This window comes from Anas platyrhynchos, chromosome 7 (genome assembly GCF_047663525.1).
Source record: "Anas platyrhynchos isolate ZD024472 breed Pekin duck chromosome 7, IASCAAS_PekinDuck_T2T, whole genome shotgun sequence".
NCBI lineage: Eukaryota > Metazoa > Chordata > Aves > Anseriformes > Anatidae > Anas > Anas platyrhynchos.
In genome coordinates this window covers 26,131,690-26,158,991 of record NC_092593.1, presented here as the reverse complement: position 1 = coordinate 26,158,991, position 27,302 = coordinate 26,131,690, and the positions used below count along the sequence as shown (strand labels likewise).

Here is a 27,302-nt window from a genome sequence, read left to right as displayed (position 1 = left end):
TGTGCTTTGTTCTTTTTATTTAGGGCTCGTAACAAGAGGGTTTAGTACACAGCAACAGTTAATTCCAAGTACAATTAAAAAAATTTAAAAATTGGGTTTTGCACTCACTTGGAAGGTGGTTCAAATGGCACACACAATAAAATGTTACTGGCGGCACACAGCTCCCCAGAGTCCTGCAGGCTTGATCATTTACAGTGGGCTCTGCACTCATCCACTGCATCAGCAGTGCCAAAATCAAAAGCACAGGGTGCTTCTCCTCTGACTGCAAACCAACGGTGTGTGTGGGGGTTCTGCTTTCAGAAAAAAAGTACATGGACAAAAGATCCATGTTAGACACTAACATTTCCAGAGAATTCATAGAAACTACTTGTCCATGCAAGTTGCAAAAGACACTTTTTCAAATGTGAAAAGAAGCACTTGGGCTTTACAGAAAAAAAAAAAATCTAGACGTCAGCACTTTAGCAAGGCGCTGTAATGGAAATGAATTTGTACAAAGCTCTTCCTCATTAGTAGATAGTGGTAGGATTTGTCTGAGGTTTTAAGAGAAATAGGAACAACTACACTGCACGTATTTCAGCAGTCACCACACAGGTATTCATCAGGATGCTGGGCCTAGGCTTACCTCTGGCCAACGGGCTGCTGACTTTACCTTTTTGTAACTCATCTTGGAATAAGCAAAGGTATTAATAAAACGGGTATGTTCAGAGTACCAAAGAAAAAAAAAACAGTTCCTGCATTCACAGGAGGGTGCACAAAACACATTGGTTCTTTTCTTTGAATGAAAGCAGCAGAACACCGTGGTCTGTGAATTATTACTTGTAACAGCAGTTGGCAAACCTTGGCCGCATCAAGCATTCAACAACCTTCCCACAGAAAGGAGACGAAGGTCCCGCTACTCTTGTACTTTCAAAAAAAATATTGAAAGGACTCTTGCTCCATCGTGACTTCAGCTACTGAAAAGAAAAATTGTTCCCCTCTTGCACTGTTCTGACCTCTGTGTAATACCATTTTAGCCACAAACTATGGCTGTGCCTAATACTGAGTGATGCCAAAGGGTGAGGAAGGTGGAAAATATATCCATAAACACAGTAAATTCTTCAACATGGGTCCCTATAAGCTATAAACCATCATCTACCTGCTCATACTGTTTTACAACACTGCCTTTTCTCAAGATTAAATATTTGCCTTAGTGACCACAACAGTTCTGCACATTTCCCACTGCCACTATTGCCAGCAAAGGCTTGTCTGACTAAGTACTCTGTATGGGTTTTGCAAAATTTACTGAAATGCTGCAGTCCTCAGTCAGTGACTACACTCAATGCTAATAAACCCAGCAGAAGCCACAGCACCAGTCCCCAACAGCCTCCTCTAGCAGCTTCAAACAAGTTGCCCTGTAAATGCCACCAGATTATTAACCAAAGAAAAGTCCTGTCCTTTCCACATGAAAATGTAAAACTTTTGCATTTGATCTATGCCTGACAGCCAGAGACATAATTAAAAGTGAGCTTATTCCTCGTGAAGAGAGGCACATCTACAGCGTTCACTGGGAACTGCTGGAAGCTGCTGAGCAGAGCACCGCAGCAACTTGCCACCCTCTGACACAGGTAGGAGACACCCCAGAAGCACAATAGGCTGCACCAGTGCATGACCCTCCACCACCAGTCAGCAACTCACAGGTACGCAGCAGGTGGGCAGCACACCCTCTGTCCAAAAAGGAGCATCAGTCCTGTCGCTGCTTCCCTTCCCAAAGGCAGCTGAAAAGCCCAAGGTAAAAGTGCTGCTTGGCAGACGCTGCATTGCTGCCATCGTACCCTTTGGTTCTTGGCTGTCACGAAGAGCGCTGAAGAACCACGCAGAGCAGGGGACCAAGCATTCTGCTCATTTGCAAACACGGCGCTGGGTCTGCTGAGACAGGCATGCTGGCATAAGCAGAAGACAGGCACATCCTCTTACTCCAGAAAGCAATGCACAGCGAGAGCCCTCAAACAGCAAAGAAAAAGTTCTCAGGAGGCATGAAAGGAGAACAACCTGTTCTAGCAAGGGCTAGCTGGTTCTCAGCCTTCCTGCCACCCCGGTAAAACACCCAGCCAGAGACCAGAGGGATGGTGGGGGAGCTGTGGTGCACACCAGCAGCAATTTCCACCCACTTCCAGGAAACCTCAACTCAAGTTCCTGTTATCTCTTACAAGACAAGGGCCATGCTCCACCTCTTGCCCTCCAGTGAGAGCAGCAGCTTGTCAATGTCCGTGTCTGCGCAGCTCTCACAGGTCAGGCTAGCAAGTCCCCCGGCACTGCCTCTGCCCTCTAGTGCCTGCTCCAGCTACTGGGCATAGAGGTGCGGTCAGGATGCAGAGGCATAAAACGGCCAGCTTGGTTTTCTTGCCACTCTCAACCAGCTGCTGCAACAGCCAGTGAGGGGAACAAAGAAAAGCAATCTGAAGGAAAAAAAAAAAAACACACACGCAAAAAACAACATGAGACACATGCAACCCCAGCCACTCAGGAACAAAGGCATGAAAATAACCTGCACCCACACTAGCTGGGGACAGTCTATGACCGCCTTTCACCCAGGCATGTGGCAGAAGGAGAGCTGTAAATAGCTTTGTCCCAAGGGGGCCAAGAGCAAGGAAGAACTCTGCTACAGCAAACCAAAGCAAAATCCACAGCTACAGATTCCCGTGCACAATGAAAACATCTGGCTGGGCTAACACAGCTCTCATGAAGGGAGAAACATTCATTTTGGCCATACAGCACTCTTTGGCCTATCCTGGAGTGTCTCCTTCCCCTACCTCTCATGCACACCTGCTGCTCTGATCAACAGCTTGTGATGCAGAACACCTCCTACTATGGCAGCAGAACTCAGTGAAGAGAAGTTGTGCATCCATGTGAAATACTGAGGGTTTTTTCCACACTTCTCCCCTACCCCCCTTTTAGGAGCATATGTAAATAAGGAGGTATGGGGTGAAGGTTTTGGAGAAGACATACAAGGGACAAAACTGGAAACACAACCCTCACTGACTTCACTAGCATGCATGTAACATTAATACACAAAGCCTGTTTACCTTGGCCTGGTCTATGACCATAACATCACATCATCCCCAAACAAGCCACAGAATTAAAATCTATACAAAATAAAAAGTATGCATAAAACTCAACACATTTATTTGCATTAGTACTGCATAATAAAGCTTAAAACCAGCAGGAGGTGACCCCAAAATTCCATCCAGAGCAGCTCTTACTGGACAAACAATACCACATGCTATCTGCAGAAACCCAACTAACCTTTGGCCCATCAAGCCAAACCAGCCTTTGAAGGAGCTTGGCACATCTTCAAGGTTTTTCAGCCTCATCTTCCGTCCTGAGCTCTGACATGCATTCAGTACTTTCCAGAGTACACACTGCTCCACTCTGGTAGCTCTCAACACAGAAAACTCACAAGATATACAACCAGCTGAATGAAAATTAAGGATATGGGTGTGTATCATACACTATGAAAGTACACACTATCACCACCCATCAGTCAGAAGTATTCAAGCGCATGCTCTTACACATACTGAGTTAAAGACATGATAGCACTAATGCATGACCTCCCAGCTGGAATATGGGTGTGCAAGGAGAGAGCATTCACTCTCCTGTACTAATGTTTTAAGCTGCCAAACTCAATACGTTTGTGCACTGTGTGCTCAGTCTTCACCAAAAACAAACCAGAAACAAAACAGAAGGCAGGAAAGCTCCAATAGTCCTGGAAAACGCAATTCTTTGGTGCATAGGGGGTGGCTGTGTAATACTGCAGTGCAATCCCCCTGATCTCTAGCCATGCAAGCACCACTGCCCTATGCAGAAGCTGTAGGCCTGCCCTGTGGCAGTGGAAAAAGACATTCCAGGTACTGGACAACCAGTGTTTCTAGGTATACTCCCACAGAAATGGGCTGAGGGAACTGACGATGGCTGCTTCTGCTACTCTTGCTGCAAGACAGAAGGAAGGTAGAAGGGTATCTGTTCTGGCTAACGTTTATTCCAAATACTAATGCTGCCAGCTTCTAGAAAGAAGACAACAGCGTCTTGGCTACGCAGCTGCAGACTAAGCATGGGAGAAAGTAACTTCCATCTTTGCACTGGTTGCTTCAGAACTGTACCTCTTGCAGGCTTCCACCAAACTAGTTCCTTTTACACACTGTTACAGGAGTTAATGCCCTCTTCTGCAAGCTCACCGCAGGTACCAATAAAACTTACCGGTATCCCCCCCACACCTCACCTGTTTGTTTCCTCTTTCTTCGCCCTTGAGCAGCTCTGGCTCCTTCACACTCGAGTTTGGATGAAACCTGCACCTCCACCCTGATACTGCACTGGCTACCAAGCAAGGGGATTGTGTCAAGTCCCCCTGCCAATATTATCACAGACTCACCCTTGGCACTGCTGTCCGCACTGCTGTTACGCACAGGCCTCAGAAGAAAGCTGCAGTGTTACCTTGCCTTTGACAAGCTACCGCTGGTACCAGCTGGAACTTGGTCAGGCGACAGTCAAAAGTTGTTCAGGAAGATGCCCTGGCCCAGGAGGCTCTCACAACGCAGGGGTCATTTGTGGGCCAACAGGACTTCAACTGGAGGTTTAATTGGTTCATTCTGTTAGTGCATCACATTCACCCAAAGACAGTGTTTAGTCCTTCCTGAGGGCAGACTAATACAGCCATCATTGTACACTGATCTGCAAAGCAGAACACTGAGCAGCATTTTAACTGAAACTTAAAAAGCAAACTATTAACCCAGGGGCCTTCACTTGGTATTACTCCACCCTAGATCCACCAGTACAGCTCTAAATATCTATTTCTTCAAAATAAGCAATGGAAAGGACTGGGAAGAGAGCTAGGACTACTACTAGTTACTGCTTGGATTTCCATGGGAAACCAGTACACACAACAGCCCTTTTTACTTCCATTGAAGAGATTTTGGCAACAGACATGAAGACGACAATTGCCGTTTGTCCTGCCTCTGCACAGGGCTCTCACAGTACATATGCAAATCTAGTCATCAAGTACAAAAAGCCAATTTACAATACCTGATTGGATTTTCAAGATTATATTGTGCATAAGACTAAAGTTGGGGGTAAGTTTCTCTAGTGCAAGCACGCGTGAGTAGATCTGAACCTTAGAGATCACAGCCCCTAGAGTTTATCCTCAGACCCCAGGAGGACCTGTAAACTTCGTTTCACCTTCACCATCAATGGCATCTGTGAGTTCCGTTTAACCCAGCAGCACCCGTGGCAGGTAGCTCGGTGCAGAGCAGCACATTTACATCAGTGCATAACAAAAACCAAACCTGTTGCAATCGAAAGATGAGGCAATGTGGGTGAGGGTCCTCTGGGCTGCAGCCATCCTAATTGTCTAAACTAAAAGGTGAGTGATTCAAAGCCAGCTCTGTGTGCCCTGTGTCAGCCTACATGTGCAGAGCAGCTGCAGAAGTGTTTATGCTAAGATGTAACCACCTGTAAGGAAGTCAGATGCGCGAACGGCTTTGTGTACAAATCCCAGTGTTCCCTAGCACACGAGCGTTCTTCCAGCTGCACAGGAGTGTAGTGTAGAAACAGGAGGGACGTCCACTGGCCAGCAACCCTTCACCACACGCATCCCAGGACATCCCAAGTGCCAGGCACTGCTGCCAAAAGTAGTACCATGAGGGCGCACAGGATTCCTGAGACAGATCCCGGAGCCTGTCAGAAGTCAGAATTTAACTGAAGGGTCAGCTGCTCAAGGAGTTTGTTACATCTGAATGGGTCAGCTTAATTCACCATCAGATGGCTCAGGATAGCCTCTCTGCTGGCAGCCGGAAGAGCCATTTGTTCAAACAACTCAAATCACTATTGTTTTATAATGAGGGAAAAAAAAAAAAAAAAAAAAAGAGTGGTTGTTACAATTATCCTTCATTCAGCTATTCTGGATGGGGCCCCAGAGGCTGGTGGAAATCCGGGAAGCCCTGACAGCTCCTGCAACAGGAGATGCAGAGCTCTGTCCTCGAGTCTTCACTCTGAGTAATGCATGATGGACTCTACATAGTTCCCTGGGAAGAGCCCCGTCACTCCATTCATGACCCCTTCGTACCAACCATCATCATTCTTCTTGATGACATATATGATGGCACCTTCCTGAAATGACAGCTCATCTTCTTTGTCCTTCGTGTAGTCATAGATGGCCACCACTAAAGAACAGAGAATCAGAGTATGGACTGTTAGGAGAGGTACAAGCATGTACCTCAGTTATCTCCACATGTAGATACATAAAATGCACATGTGCAGTCCCATTATCAGGAAATCACTCCCATCATACATAATACCAAAGTAAATAAAATCCACTTAAGAAATAGAGAAAGAAACACAGTGCCTCTCTAAAACAAAACGCATGCCTACTGTATCATCAGGATTTTTTCCTACAACCACATAATAGTGGAAAATACTAAACAGATTAAAGCTGCTTCAGAAACTCAAAGAAATATGACAAAACACTGGCAAATATGAAACAGAAGATATGTATCATCACCCAGATAACATTTAGAAAACATACATTTAAAAAACTCTACAATCATACAGCATAGCTGTTAAGAAAAGTATTTCTACAGGGAAATATATACAGACATATACATACAATAAAATATACATATTTATGTACAGAGATACCTACATAACAGATATATATATGCAATATGCAAGAAAGGTGTCTTAAGCATATGCACCACTAAGAGGGAAGACTCCTGAGTCTCTTAAGACTGGGCATGCTTTGCATGCCCCTTACAATGAGGCCGTTAGAAGAGGGCTGCACACATGCCTCTAGGACACTGGGTGTGCTTTGCACATCCCTTAAAAGGCTCCTACAAGGATCCCCATACACGGCCTCCTTAGAAGGGGTGCGGTGCACAAAGCACGCCCAGCGTCTTACAGGTGCAGGCACATGGCCTCTTCATGACGGGCACGTGAAGCCCTCACAGAGTTCTATGGGCGTGCAAAGAGCACCCACCCATGTTTTAGAGTCACACCATGGGACACTTGGCACACTTTGTGCACCTGTAAGAGAGACTTTGCACAGGGCTGGATACCAGGAGCATATAGAAACTATTACAAAAATAATCCCTCCATCTCTAGCAGCTTTAAACCTACCCTTTTCTAAGTAGGTCCGTGGTGCCCATGGAGGGTCCTCCTCCGCGTAAGGATCACTGTACTCCACCACAGCTGCTTCCTCCTCCTCGTAGTCCTCTGGAGGTGGGGGCGGTGGGGGGGATTCATCGAACACTGGCTCATCCACAGGCGGTGGCGGGGGAGGAGTATCTGAAACTGAAAATAAGCAGCAATGTGACCATGAAAGTATCTTTGAGAGCTATAGCTAAAGGTTTAAATAAGATTCCCTATCCCAATTATTGGCTCTGGCATCAATGTTTGGAACTTGTGAAGATACACTAGAGACAATAAAATTCAGTGAATCAGGATCCTCCAATTAAATTATTTTCCTTTTTAGCCCCCCTTAGGAACTTTTGACAAACTTGCAGAGACAGTAAAGTAAGCAAAATTCTGGCTGTACACAGACAGTTGTTTCATCCACTCGAAACAAAAGCCACATGCAGTACTAAATCATCGCACAAGGAAGCAGCAAACTTACTGTTTTCTTGAACTCTGGCCACAAATCCCATTAGCGGTAACTGTGGAGTTACCTGTAGGATGGAGGGGGGAGGAGGAGCAAGGGATGCTGCCACAGAAATTAAAAAGAGGCATTCAGTTAGAAACACAACAAAGCAGCAAACAGGAAAGTAGACATCATCACCACTCAGACAACATAGCAGTCTGCCAAGAAGCTGCGATAAAAACGATGGCATTCAAAGAAAAATGGTTCAGGGTGTTTATGTTTCCAATCCTTACTTCAAGGAGATTTATCTATTTTTAGTATTTCCATCTCAGCTCTTTTTCTTAAGATCAAGAATCCATGCTGAAGTAGTAGTACGATCTGACTACACGATTCCCTCAAATACATGTCTATTACTGCAGGACTTTATGAATAGGCCTAAGAAACAAATATGCCAAGAGGCTTATTTCCCTACAATCCTCCACCTTTTATATCCACTTAATATTACAAAGGTAACACCTTTTCTATAACAGCATCCATAATTCCATAGTACTGATGCTGGATATAACAAGTTTTCTCCAAAATGTAGGTAAAAACAACAACAAAAAAAGCCTCATTTAACTTGTTTTAGGTGAACCAGACAAAGATGCCTTTGAGAAACGAAGGACTTCTGACCAGGGTCCTTGTTGGCAGATTAAAGCACACTGTGCTGCTGCAGAGCAACAGAGGCTACTCCAAATGGGCTGCCTTTCTACCTTATCTTTCTATCTTATTTTGCAAACCACCAAACTCTGAACAGCTGTTTTGCTGGTAACAGGAGAACTGTCTTTGTATGATACACGTGAATTCACATTTAAAGAATACGCTTTCAGCCATCTGCAGATGTTATACCACTAAACTGTGGTTTAAGCTAGTGACAGAAACTGAAAGTTTCAGTTATCTAGTTAGGGTAAAAAAAAAAAAATTACTTAACTAAATTACTTAATATTTTATCTAGTTTTAGTCCCACTTTGTAAGGCTAATGCAGTACAATTCTTTTTTTTAAGCAAGTTCCAGGATTATTTTTCAGAAAGCACACCTCAGGAAAAGCACAACTAAATTATTTCTTGTTAGTAGTGGCATACAAAGACATTTAATCACGTCCAAAAGAACACCAGGGAAAAGGGTCTACATTTCATGTACCAGTACATTTATTTAGCTTACAGAACAGAGCTAATTAAATTTCAAGCTAATTCCAGAGCTGCTACATATGACTTAGTATTTCTCAGAATTATTTCACATCATCAAATGAAAAAAAAATCTAAGGTATTCAAAATTAATGTCTCAAATTTTCCTATTTGCTCATTTTAGTAACCACCACTTTCAATTTCTTCTGCCACTCATGTTCACCTTCCTGTCACAACCACACACCCCAAACAAAGCATGCAAAATAAACATAAAAAGCACAATGCAACAACCATCCTTTTTTTGTTGCAAGAACAACCTTGTACTTCTACACAAAGCAAGCTCCATTATCTTACCACTTAACTTATAGTTCTTGAGAAATTTTGAAATACTTTTCTAATTACAACCTCTTTGAATTGAATGAAGTGACTCCAGAACGAGTATATTCCTTCTTTCAATATAACCACAGTAGCTGGGAAAAGTTTTGGTCTTGCATTTATGAAAGTGGGAAAAAGGAACTTGAAGTACTATTCAAATGCAATAACATTCAGGAATTCAGCATTCATGTTCAGCTATGAAGCGCTCCCCTTTTTAATTATATATGCTATGAAAATACTTAGTTTCAAAATGTTTCCTCTACTCAAGTCACATGAATACATACAATCCATATCTATCATATGAGACTAGCTTCAGTTTCCTACATCCCTTCAGCATGCTGCGTTTGTGTGCTATATATAATTCTTTGAAGGAGATAACAAGGCTTTCCAGGTAGTAAAGTAGATCGCTCTAGACAAGCACTCTAGGCAAACACAAAAAAAATCCCTTTGTTAGCTTGGGTTGCACAGTTTAATCAAATGGTGATGGCTAACACTAGCTGACATCATTCCTTATTTATGTTAACCTTTTGTCAAGTTTTATACTTCAGTCTACACACAGTGCAGGCACTCTCTCATTATATTGTCTCTATAAAATACATAATGACTCTGGTTTTGGCCCTTACTGTATTTGGTCGATACAGTAATTTATTTATTTATTTATTTTTATATAATGACATTTTAAAATAATGACTTCTTATAAAGTGCATCAGAAGAACTCTATTGCATTCCTGCTATCTCAAAAGATGAGATAAACACCATCTTAAGCATTCCCACTCAACTTGCTTTTATATAGGCCACTGGTAGAATAAAAAGTTCATCAACACATTTGCTGTGGATTCATTAAGAAATGCCTGAGAGCACCTTTCACAAGATAGCTTCAGCATGATAAGAATTCAACTATACGAACAGCGTGTAGTGCATACCACCATCCCAACATGCCCCCACTTTTTCCCAAGGGTTTTCAGCCTGTACCGAGCTCCATACTGCTGGCAGCTGACATCCTACTGATATTTAACTAACGTAGCAAAGTTGCACCACTTGTTAGGTGACATAACTGACGAGGGTGTCTTTGGGACAGATTTATGCTGAGATCAGTTAGGGGTCTGCGTTTCCTTACTATTTTCTTTTCAGTTGCTGAAAAAGTCTCACCATGAAGCAGAAGAATTACCTTATCTTAGTAGCAGTATTGAACTGAATAAACAAAAATGACTATGCCACAATACTTAAAGAAAAAAATAAAAGTATTGCTTTATTGCCAAACAACTTGCAAAGCAGAACAAGCCATAAGTTTGTATTTTCTCCTCCTCTTTGGGAATGCTGAGAAGCAACCGTGGCCTCCATCCTGTTCCTTACAGACAACAGTCCCTCTATTTGTAGGATATTCATCGATTACACATATTTGAGCATCCTCTCCTCTCAAGGTGCAAAAAAATGGGTTAGTTTAACCACAAAGCTAATAAATTCTGTATTCTGCTCTTACTACAACAGCTTGTTTATGTATGTCAGTATAACTGAAGTATTTTGTTTGTGATTTACAGCTCAAGTGACTAATCACCATAATCATTACTTTCTTTTTGGGTCCACAGACTGAATCATGGTTATGTAACTTATTTGAAGTCTATTTGGCATCTTTATGATTACCTTTAACAATGCAGTGGTAAATTCCAGAGAATTATCCCTTTACTAATACAGAAATGCACAGCAGTTGTCAGAAACTCTCTGGATATACCAAAAATCCTCTTTACTGCAAAAGGTAATATCGAAAGGTTTCCCTTACAGCTATTTCCCTTTCCTTCCTGTCCGTTCTCCTTCAGATTTCAATATGCATGTAATGTGCTTAACAAATACCACATATTTCAGGCAACTGAGCTGCAGTTTACTCATATAAGCTCCTCCATCCTCACTGTCCCCAGCAGGACCATCCACTTCCTTCTCAAGTTAAATGCACACATCTCTTTGATCTCTGTGAGATTGAAAGTAATTCATCTGGCAACAAAGCCCATATTGTTCTGGGCTGCTTGCCATAGTGCAAGCTGAATGATCTGTACTTGCACCACAGCTTCAGCACAACTACCAGCACTCTACTGGAAGTTAACCTGAGACAAAACACAAGATCTGCAGTGGAGACAGAATTTCAGAGACCTGAAGTCCAGGCAATTCACCCCTGCATTGAATTCAGCACAGCAGAAAACCTTTCTTACCTGGGTTCTGGTTATAAAAAGGTCCTCCATTCATCTGGTTCTGAAGGCTCGTCTGTGATGTGATCGAAGGAGGACGCCGATATGGCAAAGATCCCCCTATTGTTGGGGGCGTGTGTCGAGATGCAGGCCTGTTCATGCTGTAGAACTGAACTGGGTGACCTGGGTTAGAAAGGGAAATGTGTTACCAAGGGAAGAATGAAGCCTTTTTTTTTTTTCCCCTTTTTTCTTTTTTAATAGCTACATTCAAGATTCAAAGGCTTGGAAAGATTTCCGTTCTTTAAAGGCAATCTGCATCCTAGGTGCATTCAGCCAGTTCAGCTACCAGATGACAAATACTGGATGTCTCAATAGCAACATAATAATTCTCCCAACTGCCTGTACTTAGTACTAATTGCAAAAGCCAAAATGGAAATGCAAAGGAATCTATGCTACAAAGTTTCAAAATGAAAGACAGTCATTCCCAGTTGCAGATTTTATATAATGTATTATAATAACTTGCAAATTCAGTCATCTCATTTATAAACCTGTGAAACATAACACTTCACAGTCCAGCCATCAAGCAACACAACATGTACAAACTGTATGTATACCATTTCTAAGATTCAGAGATGTTACCTTCTACAACTGAAAAACCCAATGCTAACTGTCTTATTGCTGTTCAAGAAATATATAGAGAATCATCTGGGGAGAAGAGAATGTTAGAAACTGCTTCAAGTATGGAATAAATGAAATCACACTCAAAGACCTAATTTTCAAGGAGCTGTCAATTGGAATAATTCCTTAAAACTTGCTCTCCATTCTAATCACTTCCTATATCAAAATAATTGATTCTGAATCTAACTAAGCAATATATGCTTTCCATAAAACATATGAACACGAAACTGGCAATTGACATTGCATGTCACTCATCACCACCCAATACTAATCAAGAAGTAGGACTATTAAGGCAGCCTTTGTGCTCACATAGAATTCTCCATCTTATATATGGTACACAACAGCACACAGTAAACTAGACTTCTTACACCCATATGGGTTATTAACTTCCCTAACTATTCTGCTTCCACCATTTGTTCTAGAGGTAAATTTCAGGGTTTGCAGAAAAACGAGGGAAGAAAGCCAGATGGCCATTGTGGCTGAGGAGGCATGCATGCAGTGAAGTAAATAGGGAAACAGAACACATGAATGAGCAATTTTTAAAAGTCTGCACTGTTCTCCTTTTACATAAGGTGTAAGGAGGTTCTCCACTATGCTTGATTACTTTGCAAAACTGCACACTAGGTCAGTAAAGAAAATGCAAGTTGCTTTCTGCGTTACTTGCTTCTAAGAGCAATTGCATTAACTAGAGATTCCCATTCCTCCTGCTTTGTACAGGTATGTGCGTCTCAAACAGCACACTTCTTACGGGTGAGGAGCAAGAGCAGTTAAGAAGCAATCCACCTAGTAAAAAAATGCTTTTCCACATTATTCCTAGCATGCCTTTTCAGTATGTCTCCCCATTACTTAAAGGACTGTGAAATTGGTGGTGATTGCAAAGAAGGGGGAGAGAAGGAATGGGGATAAGTGGTCCTTAAGGACCAAAAGCTACAACCTCATAAATGGTAAACTATCCAGTCTCTTCATGTATATTATTTCAGAGAAGCTATGCAAGCAGCCTCACTAATAACACAAGGAAGGAAACAAAATAGCAAAAAAAAAAAAAAAAAAGTTTCTCTCACAAAATTGTAAGTTAGCAGCCATTGAAATATTAATTTCTGCTTGATTTAGACTTGTCCAAAATACAGAAGCAATATGGCTTAAGAACTGGGATACTGATGGCGCATAAAAAATGGAAAACTGAAGCGCTCTGATATACCTTATCTTCTAGATGTGAAAGTAGTTCAGACTTCAGTATCATCTGGATACCAGAATTCATCACAGTCCAGAAACTTCTGTCACAGTCACGGATTCTACTATAAGTATTTTCTAATTTTATATAAACCACTGCACCTTAAATTAAATACAATTTCAAGAATGCTTCTGGCACCTGGTGAAATTCCTTCTATGAGAGATCAACACTAATAAACACACACATCAACTGATGCCCTTGTAAATCAGATTCCACTAGAATGAAAAGTAAGAAAACATGTAGCCACATATGAATTTGGCTATCTAAGACAGAGCTTTACAATACAGTGTAACACCTCATTAAAAGCTAACACAGAACTGTGCTATGGTTAGTAAGTACTACATGCTGCAACTTCAGCACATGAGAAAATAAAAAATGTGGGGTAATTTCATAAGCAGTAATAAAGCAAGTTGCATTACATGCCTTAAGTACTGACTCTAAAGCATCAAACCAAAATGCTTTAGTACTATTCTCCATAGCAAAAACTTGTGTTTTACTTTACTTCTAGAAAAAGAATGCTCTCCTTAACAGTTCATTGAAAGGAGACTTGTCATTTGAAAGCACTGAAGAGACAAATCATATAAATTATACTTTGCTAGTTGCACCATTTTTAATCCGATCCTGGAAGAGAATAATCAGACCCAGAACTCAGTAAAAGTCCCAGTATCCAAACTTCAATAAAATAATAATGTAATAAATAGCTATGTAAATGTAAAAAAGTAAAAATAATAAAGTAATGGCTGCTGTTTATAAAACTAGCACACCTTGAATTGTCTGCTCTAACTATTACCTTATAGTTGGGTATTAGCAGATACTTTTTCTATATTTAAAATAAAAGAAAAGCCAATGGAAAAAAATCAGTGCTTCTCAAGGAACTTTTTCTCGAGGAACTCAAGGAAAAGCCCTGGACCGTGATCACATCTGGGTTCATCTGCCCACACATCAGAGCAGACACTCACCTGTAGAGGGTGTGGAAGAAACAGCAGGGGGAGTTGGAGAGGTGAAGCCATCAGCAAGGGGCTGGGCTCCTGCAGCAGCATCTGGGGCAGCGGAGGAAGGGGCAGGAGCAGGAGGGGTGGGGGCAGGAGCAGAGGTAGCAGGAAGGGGAGAAGTGCCAGCTGAGCCAGCAGGGGCTACGTGAAGAAAGGAGGAAGAGGTGGAGTTAATAAGGAGATATGTTAGCAAGGATTAGAGAAAGCCTTTGACTATTCAGTGTTAGCACCTTACTAGATGCATAGTATTTTGGAATGCACAAGGAGATGGGAGAAAAATAAAGCTATTGAAGAAAGGCTCATTCTTATGTAGGCAGCTCATGACAGTCAAGCAAATCCACTGCTTCTTTCCAGCTCTGAAGGTAACAACCCTGAACTTTTCACTGCAAGTCATTATTTTGGAAAGATGTCTTTATTCCTTGTTATTTACACTGCAATCCTTATCACAGTTGCCTTTAGCTTTTGTACTAATTAGAAAACATACAGAAGAGGAAAGCCAAAATTTTCCCATTCTTTGGTTCAGAAGCATCATGTATTTCAGATCACACTGTAAGCCAACTACACACTCTTCTTCACCAAAAGTGCTGAGCAAAGGAAAAAGAAACACTGCCTGTTTCTGGGAAGACTGGGGCGGTTTACACTGAACAAATGCCTTTTCATGACAACTCAGCTAGGCTTGCATTAATGTACTGAAGATTTACATTCTGCTTGCCTCTCTTTTAATCTAATTTTCTAAAAGCACGCTTCCATAGACCTGCATGGACAGCCAATGAAAAAGCATCAATTTGCTTAGAAGGACAAGGGAGGTGTTTCCCCTGCCCACCAAAAAAATTGTGTCCTATCTGGTCCTATGCATGCAGCCAGGCAAAAAATTCTGATAAATCGAGTAATATATAAAATAAACACTAATGAACATCAGAAACTCCCAGAAAACATTCTACGTTAGTCAGATTCATACTATAAATAGCTAGGACCGATTTCAAGGACTGCATGCTTCTAGAAGATGAATTTGGAGATTCCTCTTGGGGCTTACTCATCATGGTTTTTAGGAGATCTGCAAATGCTGAAGCTAATGCTGGGTCAGAAAGAGGAAAAGCCAGTTTCCATTTACCTGGATAGACACTGGGAGGAGATGGCGTGGGAACAGCAATAGGAACACCCACACTGCCACTTCCACTGTTCTCTCGACTGCTGCTCCGACTACTTGGGTGGCTTCCTCCACTACTCCCACTGCTGCTGTAAGAAACCAAAATAACCCAGAAAATGAATATGCTGCTCTACATGCTGAAACACAAGATCCCTCAGACAGCACCTTAACTAATTCAGAGGAGTAACAGGGAACAAGGGAAAAGAAACAATGATAAAGACCAATACAAAGCTTAGTTTTCTCAGTAGTCATTGTCATTTTGGTTACAGTTTTTCACCTAGTTCTAGTGAACTTCCTCCAAAATGAAACACTTCTGAACTTAATGCCAAAGCATGCCATTCCAATATTGCAAAATCTCTGCTGAGCAAATACAGACCGTTTTGCTGTAACTCTAAAAAAGGTATCGACTGTTTAAACTCTGCTTTACGTGCTTTCATGTAAGACTACTGAAATAGGAAATTTTAAGATAATCAAGTAAAAGTCACATTAAGCCAATCTCTTTAGCCAGCATCAAGTACTCATGAAGTTTAAAAGGTAAAGATTCCAAGGGAAGTATTTAGACCTGTCATATCATGAAACTCTTCTCATTATCCTAGAGAGAAGGCTAGCTCTCTACAGAACCTTTGGTAATACAACTCAGCTTTATTCTGTGTTTGAAGTTATCAATATCCTCAAAATACAATGCTCTTTTTCAACTTCTCAATCTAAAAACAAAGACGGTTCAAACAAAAATGTGAATGGTAAGCACATCAAGCAGCCCTTCAATATGCAAAACTTAAGTTATGTACAATGTCTTTTCCCAGTTTTGTAAACATTTCACAAAATATCACAGTCTAAACACTTGGAATTTTAGTACAGCATTAAGTGCTATAACTATGTTATAGTACTAAAATTAATGCAACCATAGGATTAAACGAACCATTCACAATTCACTATTCCAGTTTTATTACAGCACATTGTCGACATGCTAAATGGCATCCATCCTCAGTTACCCTTGCTTGAAGCTTCACTGTCAAGATGCAGATAGATTTCACATTTATCATAGCATTTTTGTCCATACACTTATAAAATACTAAGTACACTTTGTGTGGGACTACTCTGAATACCTGTATGTGCGATTCCTCTGATTCACAGAAGCCGTTCTAACAGGGCTCTGCTGTGAGGGAGCCATATTGCGTGTTGGGCTAGGCACGTAGTCATTTGGTACCACCGGAGGACGTACTGGCTCCAAAGTACGATAAGGAGAGTGACGCCTACACAAGGACAAACATATTAAGATAATACGCAAATTAGCAAAGAAGCAAATTAAGATAGTATAGACAAAGACATTTTTCATTCTTTGAAACGTTTGCTACATACTAAGCATCATCAGGAGTTAAAAATGTTTTCCTGTAAGTCTGCAATATCTACTTCAGAGAATGAGAAAACAGTCAAGGGCATTTTTCATGTACTTCATGTACAACAGCGCCACATGCTAATTTTCCAGTTGTTTAGCACCACCTCTCAAAGCCACACAGCTGATGACTCTCTATGCTAAAGCATGTAGTTTTAAGTGTTCTGCAATGATAAAAAATGCTTCTGTTAGGAGGGCTGATGATGCCCTTTATCTTGTGACAGAAATGTGTTATCCAGTATATAATACATGATCAATATAAGAGGATGCTGATGCAACTTCTCATCCTGTGGATGGTTAAAGCAAAACCAACCAACCGAAACAAACCACACAAAAAGAAAGAATTTTTTTTTTTTTTTTCCTCTCCTTCTTGCTCACCTAAACCCTTTACATGCTTGGTAACTCCACTTACCCTATAGTTCCTTTTCCTGACATTGGTGGACTTGGTGGCTTCTGGGTGGGTGGTGTTGTACGAGGCAACCCACCCATCTTCATATTCTGCGTGCTGACCTGCGTGAAAGAACGGGGAGAGAAATGGCCTTCACTAAGTTCACCGTCTAGGGAGAGAGATGCCTCTATCAATTAACTCTAAGTAGGGGAAGGTTTAAACAAAAAATAAATTGAGAGGCCATGCATTCTATATGCAATTTCCACTCTGCTAAAACTCAAAGAGTTGCGCTCAAAGGACTCTTTATTACATAGGGTTTTCAAAAATTATATATACAAAGAGTGAATTTGTCTTTGGGCTATCACAAACATTAAATCAGTGACAATGCAGGCATTGTATGTGAATTGGTTAAACCTCCCAGTCACTTTTTAAGACAAAAGTTATTTCACATTGCCCTACCAAATGGTAAATTTCAAATAATATTTTTAAGAACTCTTTAAAAATATTTAGGTTTATATAATAGGCCACAACTTAATGTAATTAATACAAATACAGAGAAGCCAACACAATGTCCAAATATGTTCCATTAATGTTTTAATATTTTCACAGTATTAAAATTATTTAATAAACTGTTTGTTATAAATATTAATAGTACACATGCAAAATTACAGATAAAGCTATATATAGAAAAACACAGAGATGTATTTCTTTCCCCACCAAATTCGTAGCAAACTGACCTCTAAGAATTGATAAACACATGGGGAGAAAAATTATTTGCAGTGATGTGATGTGACTACAGTCATCCCCTTGCATTCTTTCAGGTTAAATTACAAAGAAACTTTTATATAAGAGAATTTACTATAACCTCTAAAAATCAAGAAGTCACCTGCATTCCTAACTGTCTGATCAATGTAGAAATCGTAAACAGTTATTACTGACATAGGCATTTTGTTTACCTACATACTGCCAGCCAAGCATAATTCTCTCAATGCGTGTACCATTACAGGAATCTGTATGTGGTCTTCTTAAAAATCTCCATTAAATAGCTTTTGATTTATGAATGCTCAAATTCTTGCTTAGGCACAAAAATATTCAACAAACCAAAATAAGTATGCTTACATCCCTTTTTCTGTTGTTCCTGTCATGCTGTATTTCAGTGTTTCTTATTTCCAAAGTATAAGTCTTGTCTACTGACCCCACCTCCCGTATAAAAAAAATAGCACAGTAGTCAACACATTAATAATACTTGCAAACATCGTTAAAGGCAAATTACTTCTTTATAATTTGTCTATAACAACTTGCTTAAAATCCTGGAAATGTTTACTTTTGTGAATTTGTAAATACTGAGGACAGTGTAAAGCATAATATGTTCAATATTCTGACACTGAAACTTGATTCCTTAGCTCTCAAGAACCTGTGTTACAACATTTTCAATTTCCTGGGAGGAAAAGGAGACCAAGCCTTGTAAATTTTTGTTGTTGTTGTTGTTTTTGTCAGATTCAAAGACAAACATTGGGATTCAGTTGTGCAAAAAGTGCTTTGCAATGTCAATTTAAGAAAAGTCTTTTGAATAGCATTATAAAGTCCTTTAAGCCAACTCTAAGCAGCAATAATTCTAAAGTTAAGTCAAGTGAGGGATGAGGTAAGCACTGAACTACAACTACTTGAAGGGAAAAGGGAAAATGTAAAATGAATCGTATTTTATTCTATACACGGAACATCAAGAAATAGCAAAAAATCCCCCCCCCCCTTTTTTTTTTTTAAAGTTGCAGCATCCCCTGTATTTCTTATCTCATTAACGATGTCTGTTTCATCCATCTATTTGAGTTGCCCAAACAAAACAAAACAAACCCAACACCATTTAATTAAAAAATCACAGCAACACTTGCTACAGGTTATTTCAAACAGTCCGTTAAGCCTAGTAGGACAGGGGTTTTGGATGTCTTTAGAGGACAGCAAACTTAGACCAATCTGTGTGTCCCTGAGCAGTCTTGGCAGGTGTTTTAACTAGCTACACTATGGTTTCTCCCCAGGTGATGTCAGCACTAGCTATCACTTCACAGTTAACAGAATGTGCTACAGTTAAGAGAGCATCCTACTTAACCCTACTTTCAAGAATGGTATTATGTGCATACAGTAATTACAAGAAGAAAAATGACTTTTTAGGATTTCACTGGGCTAGAATCACATGAAAAGAAGAGGAATGCAGCTGGAGGGTGAAGTGACATAGCACAGCATACAGTAAGATGTGGAAGCAATACTTGCCTGACCAATGCAGAACTCCAGTTACTGCCAGTTTCTTTTATTAACACTAACTAATATTCTGACATAGGATGGTAAGACAGCTTTAGAAAATGTGGCTGAAGAAAAAATAACCTTTGTTAAACAAGAAAGTTCAGTCACAAAGAAGCTGTTCAGAAAGACTAGTCTGAAACATGGGGAAGCGCACTGACAGAATGCTTAGTTTCAGGCTCTTTGAAATGACTTTTCAACACCGAAACTGAAATGTTGAAAGAACAAGTAAAGTTTACCAGGACTGTCTTCAAATCTGACAGGACTTTAAGACTAACTAGTGCAAGTTAAACAATTCTGTCTGAATAACTTCCCCTTTTACTTTTATTCCAACAGTTCTAATCAAAGCAGACAGACCTGTAGAAATAATATTATGCAAGACACTAAAAGGGTTACAGGTTGTCTTGAGGAAAGAAAATGAAAATAAAATTTAAAGCTATACTAGTTGTAACTTCAGTTGATACAAACATTGCAAAATTTCCAACTTCCTTCTCCTTTTGTCAAGGAAAACAGAAAAAGGAAAAAAGGAAAAAAGGAAAAAAAAAAGGAAAAAAGGAAAAAAGGAAAAAAGGAAAAAAGGAAAAAAGGAAAAAAGGAAAAAAGGAAAAAAGGAAAAAAGGAAAAAAGGAAAAAAGGAAAAAAGGAAAAAAGGAAAAAAGGAAAAAAGGAAAAAAGGAAAAAAGGAAAAAAGGAAAAAAGGAAAAAAGGAAAAAAGGAAAATATTAACACTCCCCCAAACCTTGCAAAACTTTATTCTGTTGCCTACTGCTTTTCCTGTTTTGGACATAGAGTTGGAAAGAGTTTCCATACCCAAATCCTCATCCACATACAATCCTCTTACAAACTTTTACAATCCAAAGAAATCACTAGAACTCAAGGTTACATTTGGGTTTGTCACCAATTTGCAAAAATCAGTTTTCTCATTAAGTTGGAATTTCTGAGTAAGCTGGACCTTGCTAGAAATTGCCCTGTTTTTGATGACATTTCTCCTAGCTCCATGCAGCTAAAAGCGTTCAGCTGCAACTTGTGTAATTAGAGGGTGAAAGCAGAGGGACACATCTGGTTGTTGGTTAGTTTAGCTGCAGGACTCCACAGATCGGTGGTTAGTTTGTAGCACAGAAATTTCAAATTCTTTTTAGGAAACTGTATGGTAAAATAGAGCCTGCAACAACAAAACAAACAAAACAAAACAGAAAAAAATACAAAGAAGTACTTCTGTCCTTGCTTGCTACTGTCAAAACAGCTAACCATTGTGCTAAAAAATAAATAAATAAAAAATTAAGAGAGACAATTTGGGCACAAAGCTCAGAGGAAGAAGAAGAAAAAAAGAAACAAACAGCTGAGTGTTCTACAAGAAAGAAGACAACCCAGTGAACCCAGAAAAGCACTGTACATGGTCCACACAGAATTAATGGAGAGATTTTTCCAACTTTTTTGCTTCTTTCCCCTGAAGCAAAAAAAAAAAAAAAAAAAAGCAGAAAACACCACCCACTGAAATTACATGGGGGGGTGGGTTCAAAATAGTTCTAGAGAGAAGACAGACACTCTCAGATAAGCATTTCTTTGACTGGATACTTTATAGAGGCTTTTTGTACATGAAGTAGCATGCAACAGGGCTACAAAATAAAAGGTCCAAAGACCAGAGCTATAACTCTGGCAGTGCTGGAGCTGGAATATGATGCTTTGCTGCGGAAGGAATTGCATAAACAACCTAAACCAAGCAGATCTTGGGTAAGTAACACATCCTAGAGGATGCTCTGGGATCCACCTCCACAGTAACAGCAGTAAACTGAACTTTAAAGAAATAGAAGGCTTGAAGTTATCACTACAGATTATTCTGTTTAAGAGAGGCACTGTTCCCTGAAGTGCAGAAATACATAGTTGGTCAGATACAGTTGGTCACCAGACCCACTAAACGTACTTGCACAAATGCACTGTTTTTTACACAGCTTTAAGGCACTGAACAGTTTATTTACACAGCTTTAAGGCCTTAACAGCAGCAAAGATTTAAACCTACAACATTTTTACTTTTCAGTGTAACACCTCATTGTCAGTTTCATTACCAAGTTAACCTTTTTCCCCCGAAAAGCCTCAATAGCATATATTCTACACAATCAAACCTCACAAAGAACTACTTTCTAAAGCTAAAGTTGGACTCTGCCCCAAATGTTTTAAGGGCTGTTCTATTGTCAAATCTGATTTTCTAGACCTTTCAGGTCGGCAAACAATTTGGCAAATCTATTAAGAAAGAGCATCCCAGCAGTAATGTTGCATGGATGACATTCAGAAACATCAATCCAGCCTTCTTGAATGATATTGTATCTGACGCCAGCAAAAACAACCCAATGCTGAATGAAAACTAACTTCCCACGCCTTGCTTCATCTTGTTAAAGCTACAGAGAGGCTGACAGATTTTTTGCCTGTCATCTGCTACCTCAGAGTAAACTCCTTTTCAGGCTGTGCTCAGCCACTTGAATAGTTACTTTGCAAGTCTAATTAAACCATATTTTCACCAGTTGATTAACTGTTTGATATAGAAATGAAATGTCTAAATTTTACTGTCTTGTCCAATAACTGTAAGTAAAAGCTTCAGCAAGCAAGTTTACCTGTTTTTACCACATTCACCTATGTAAAATAATTGGAGAACCAAGTCCAGCAAATAGTAAAAGGCTTAAACAATGTAATTTTCAATTGATTTGCTGACAGAAGGTGGTACAGATACTCCTCTGACTTGCAGCTGGAATTTTCTTCAAAATTTGTTTAAAATTTAAGTTTAAGCCACCTACATACAAGTACAGTTAGTCCCATCAGTCAGTTTAATTTTGTAACTGCTCACCAAGCTACGGTTTCTTTGCAGCCATGAAAAATAAATACAGGCTAAGAACTTCATATATAACCTCTCAAGTGAAGTAAAATTAGTATTCACATGAAACTATGGGCTTTTTACTTTTCTTTCAGATTGATGCACTGTGACTATGGTGAGACTTCTTACGTCCACTAAGAGGGGGGCTGTACGGTTTTTTGCCTTTTTTTTTTTAATCTTATTTTTTTAAACCCTCATGTTTTTGGCAATCACAAGTTGATTGACATATTTTATCTTCCAAATCAAACCAGGTTCACTCCAGTTAAAAATGGAGATGTATTTTAACTGCTGTTATAACAAATAATGTTATTTTTCATTCCAAACCTATAAACTGAAAAAATAATTTTCTCTGAAAAGCTGAAGAGACTCTTTTCACCACTGCAGATGATGCAGATATGGCAGTTCATGCATAATCTGTAATTGCACAATTTTTATATTTTATTTTTTTAGGATAGTCATTAGGATGGTTCATAACTCTAACTGTAGAGAGCAACAAAGAAAACTGACAGATTGCCAATTCCTTTTTTTCAAATCACTGTGAAAAGCACCACTTAGCATGGACTGTGTGCAGAATAAGGGGTATTCAGCATTAGAAGTATGCACTTCACGGGGCTATGCAGAAACAGGGAGATTAACTTTTTAATTCTCAAATATAACCAATTTAAACACTATGTGACTAGAAATACTGTACCTTAAGCACTCACGTAAAAGTAAATTTAAAATGACGTGCAAGAAATCTCCATTTATTAAACAATTTTCATTGTGATCGGATATGCTACGTACACTTAAATACCTTATTAAAATTACCAGCTGGCCAATTCAATAGGGACATTGTTAGGATATCTCCAGCAGTAGCTACTTAAAAGCCTATCTTTTCAGGAATGTGCAGTATTTTATTTTAGCTTTTCCCAGTTGTGGAAAATACTTAAAAAGAACTCCACATCCACTTGGAACTTCATTTAATTAATACTGTCATATAAAATATCAGTATTCTACATTCTAAAATACAGTTCCTTCTTTGAAACCATGGCTGCTACTAAAAAAAACTTCATTTCCCCCTTCCCCAAATAACCAAATCAGTTGCACTTCAGGAAGACGATGATACCAAAACACTAAATAAAGGTACAACCTATTTATTTTTTAAGGTACTATAAATTCCAATGTAATATCATGTAACTTCGTTAATTTCTTGTCCAATTGATTTTATGCTTTTTGTTGTAACATCTGCAGCCACTAATAATGATTTAATTTCTCTAAGATCTATGAGAATGTGCCATACTTCACTCTGACTTTTTGATGCATTACTCATTTAATATTCTACTACATAAACCACTTTGCTTGCTATTTATGGGAAATTAAGGATTTTACACAACTACCAAATTTGAAAAAAAAAATCATATACGAGTGTCTCTCAGTATTTAAATACTGCTAGCAGTTTCTGGACAACAATAAGGATACTGCAACTTTAAAAAATAATGTTCAGATTTGAATTTTTTACATACCTTTGGAGCCCCTTATTGGAGCAATCTTACACTGAAACATTAATCCCAATCAAATCATAATTCACACCGTATATAGGATAAAAAGAATATTACACAGGGGGAGGCTCCTATTCAGCTGCTAAGTATTCACATATCTTTTCATCTAGGCATGGTAAGCGCAACATTCGTCCCTTGTAAATGACCTGGTATATATGCTTAAGTCAGTCAATATTTTGCCACAAAGCTTTTAAAATGAATTGTGTTAGTTTCCTTACATAAATAAATCAATTTCTATCGTCAAACATTTATCCACAATGAAGTCTTTCAACAGAATATCTGATACACAGGAAGGAGAGCAGATGTTGTGTTAAACAATCTATAACATTCACATAACCATCTCCCCGTGTGTAATAGTCTCAGAAGAATAAGAATGGAAATCCAGCCCTGGGGTTTCTTACCTTAAATCTAAGCAACCACTTAATGCATAAATGGAGCAAATAAAAGAGGTAAGGAAAAAAAGCATTGAAAGGTTAGTTGGAACTTCAGGATATGAAGAGAAAGGAAAAAGAAAGAAAAAAGTTAAGCATTCAGCATTAACAAAATAATGTATCAGTAGATCATAAAAAGAGTGGCTAAAGCAGAATGTGTCATGAGTAAAAGATTTTCAGGCTGAAAGTTTCAACACACATTGATCACAAAGGATTTAGATTTAACACCTGAAAATTAATGCTCAAATGTTTGTACTCAGTTTACTAAAGTTCTTACAGTGCTAACAAAAAGTCACCTATTTTCAGAATGGATTATAAAATCTAGTTGGATTAACTTCAGAGACTAATTTTTGGAGCTGTCAAAGAACAGACTTATCAATACCCTGAGCTCATTTAAACTGTTAGTTGTGTTTGCATATTTACAATTAGGTGAACAAAATCCTCTAGAATATTAAGCTAACACATGCTCTTTCTTAGACAATACTGTTAGTTAATTCTTAACCTGGTGCGATGAGAAACCTCTTGCACAAAGATCGAGAGTAAATTATTATGTCTTGAACCTTTTTCTAAACTATATATTAAAACATTAGCCAAGAATGAAGTATTTTAAAGCTTAAGTGCTAGCTGTCTGGCATGAAGTCACATGACATCTTACTGGCTCAATAGCATATATATAGCATATGTATTTTCTTTCCCTATAATAAAAAAAAAGTAGTCCTTCCATTTGAGTATTTTTGATCTGTTTTCAGCTCAGCTGATCTAAACACATTGCATTTCTTAGACTTCTTGTAACACTGAAGATTATGTATGGCAGAATCTCAACAGCAGAGCATCCAGAGTGACTACTCTGGTCCATCCACACAGCTCATAATGAGACCCTAACATATTAAAGAAAACATAATCCAATTTACTAGAAAACATCCTGTCTTCAAGTTCAGTTCCATGGAGATATTAACCAAAACGGTCTCTGCTTCACGCAGTTACACAGCAAAGCCAGGTCCCCCTGTACTGGCCAGAAAGAGTGGCCAACTGCATTAAAGGGTCCATCAGTGGGAGACATTTCCCTCAGCAGTACTGCCTGATAATTACAGTACCTTAATGCAACTACACACTACTTCGAATGGATCAAACTCTCCCCTCCCCTACCCCCGCATTCTCCTGACCAGAGAACCTTTTGGAAGGAAAAGTAGATTGGAAGACTTTGTAACCCGCGAATATTTAAAGAAAAAAAAAATGAGCAAATCTCTTTCAGATAAGTTCTTGGGATTTTTGCAGCATTGTGACTTCAGGGAATGAAGATGAGGAGGGAGTGCAAGAATAATAGTGGCATTTACACTCACTCTCCCCTATTACGAAACCATACTGTAAAGCACCTTTTCCCATGGCCATAGCAGGTTAAACTATTTACCTCAACATGGCATACTGGATTTCATGGCCAAGAGTGTTCTGTGCTTCCCCTGTGTTGCTCTCTGTACAGTTTATCAGGGATTTCTCAGGGATTGCAATGAATGCTTGCTACTTTATCTCTTTGATTGCCCTGACAATAAACAGTGCTGTGTCCCAGTACTAGAGGGAAAGCCCTACAGCCAAAAAAGAAGACGGAGAACTAAGAATGCAGACAGATACTGTGATAATAACTGGAACTTCAATGCTATTTATCCAATAACTCTTGCTGAGTACTGATCTGAAGGGAAAAATGCCACAGCTCAAGCAATAAACAGCTATAGATAGACAAATTTAAAGCTCCTATTTCTTTTATTTTTTTCTCTTTGTCCTCCAGATAGAGATTAAAAAATTATTCTGTATTTACTTGATCAGAATGAATACAACAGGTTGTCAAACACAACTGACCACTTTCTCCCCATCAGCAAGAGAGTGGTTCTTTCCTATGCACTGAATGCTGGATTAACCCGATTAACTGATCCAAAGATAAATTCCACAGATTAAAGATAGCATGATTAAAGACAACAAGTTGCTCCTTCTTGTTTCACTAAGTATACAATGCTTCTTAATTTTCCAGATTAATATAGCACATTATAAATATCATTTGGATGCTATTTCAAGCATATCACAAGCATAACAAATGGATGCAAACACACATTTGAGTCATCAGCCATGTGATGAATTATGTCCTTTCAGTAGAACATAATTCACTGCACCACAGTGGGTATGATTCTGCTACACTGAGGTAACTGGGATAACAATTGTAATGGTTTAGAGCCAGTGCTAAATAACATGTTGTAGAACAATTAAAAACTATTCTTTTATGAGTTCTAAAACAATGTCATTAAAACAAAAGTGCTCATTAAAATATTAGCAATGGTAATCCTACAGGTTAATATGCTCCGTTCATACCCAGAAGGAGTTCTGCTGACGTGCATAAGTTCAAATTTTGAATTGGCAGTAGATTTTAACATATAAATTATAACAATTTCCTGGCCAAAACAGTAGCTATTAATGATGGTGTACGTGTGTGCGTTCTTTTGTTGTTGCTGCTGTTGTTCCCTCCAACTCAAAGAGTGGTTTTGAAATCTGATTTAAGGTTACAAATTAAGGCTGACTCTTTTGGTAAAAAATGGGGAAAATAGACTTTCTGTTAACTAACAGGATGTGAAGAAGACTCGAATATAATTGCTCTGAAGAGATACCTAAACAGGACTATTAAGAATTTGAAGAGTGGCCAAACAACCTGTTGTCATTACGACTATCCAAGTAGATAGTTCAAACGGAATATCATTGATGACTCAATGCAGTTAGGTGTCAAGCAAAAGAAATTCTGGTGTATTTTGACTGGAAGAAGCATCTTACCTTACTGCTACTTAGCAGGTTTACTGATTTGTCAGTTTGTCATGTAAAAATGACAATGCTTTGTGTTATTTACCTTTCTTCTCCTGGAACTTTAACACTGTCAGTGTTCTCATTTCCATATTTGTTTTCCTGGCAGCACAAGTTAACAATGAGCTCACACCTGCTAAGACTATGTTTACATTCAGGACATGTTTTAAAAAATAAATAAATAAAAACTAATCTC

At 39.1% G+C, this 27,302-nt stretch overlaps 1 protein-coding gene across 16 annotated transcripts in view; it reads right to left on the bottom strand.

The window, feature by feature from the left end:
- Positions 1 to 27,302, bottom strand: part of ABI2 (abl interactor 2) — a 75,959-nt gene continuing 48,657 nt past the window's right edge. For 5 of the 16 annotated variants that reach the window (XM_072041058.1, XM_027461123.3, XM_027461113.3 and 2 more), the window contains 9 exons: positions 24,242 to 24,259; positions 17,172 to 17,269; positions 16,473 to 16,619; positions 15,331 to 15,455; positions 14,187 to 14,360; positions 11,343 to 11,501; positions 7,640 to 7,726; positions 7,144 to 7,317; positions 1 to 6,191 (listed from right to left, as the gene is read on the bottom strand). In XM_072041058.1, coding sequence (XP_071897159.1) covers positions 6,016 to 6,191; positions 7,144 to 7,317; positions 7,640 to 7,726; positions 11,343 to 11,501; positions 14,187 to 14,360; positions 15,331 to 15,455; positions 16,473 to 16,619; positions 17,172 to 17,269; positions 24,242 to 24,259 — 1,158 coding nt within the window. In that variant the 3' untranslated portion in view covers positions 1 to 6,015. The remainder of the gene's footprint in view (positions 6,192 to 7,143; positions 7,318 to 7,639; positions 7,727 to 11,342; positions 11,502 to 14,186; positions 14,361 to 15,330; positions 15,456 to 16,472; positions 16,620 to 17,171; positions 17,270 to 24,241; positions 24,260 to 27,302) is intronic. The other 11 variants (XM_027461122.3, XM_027461115.3, XM_038182504.2 and 8 more) reach the window with 7 other exon arrangements.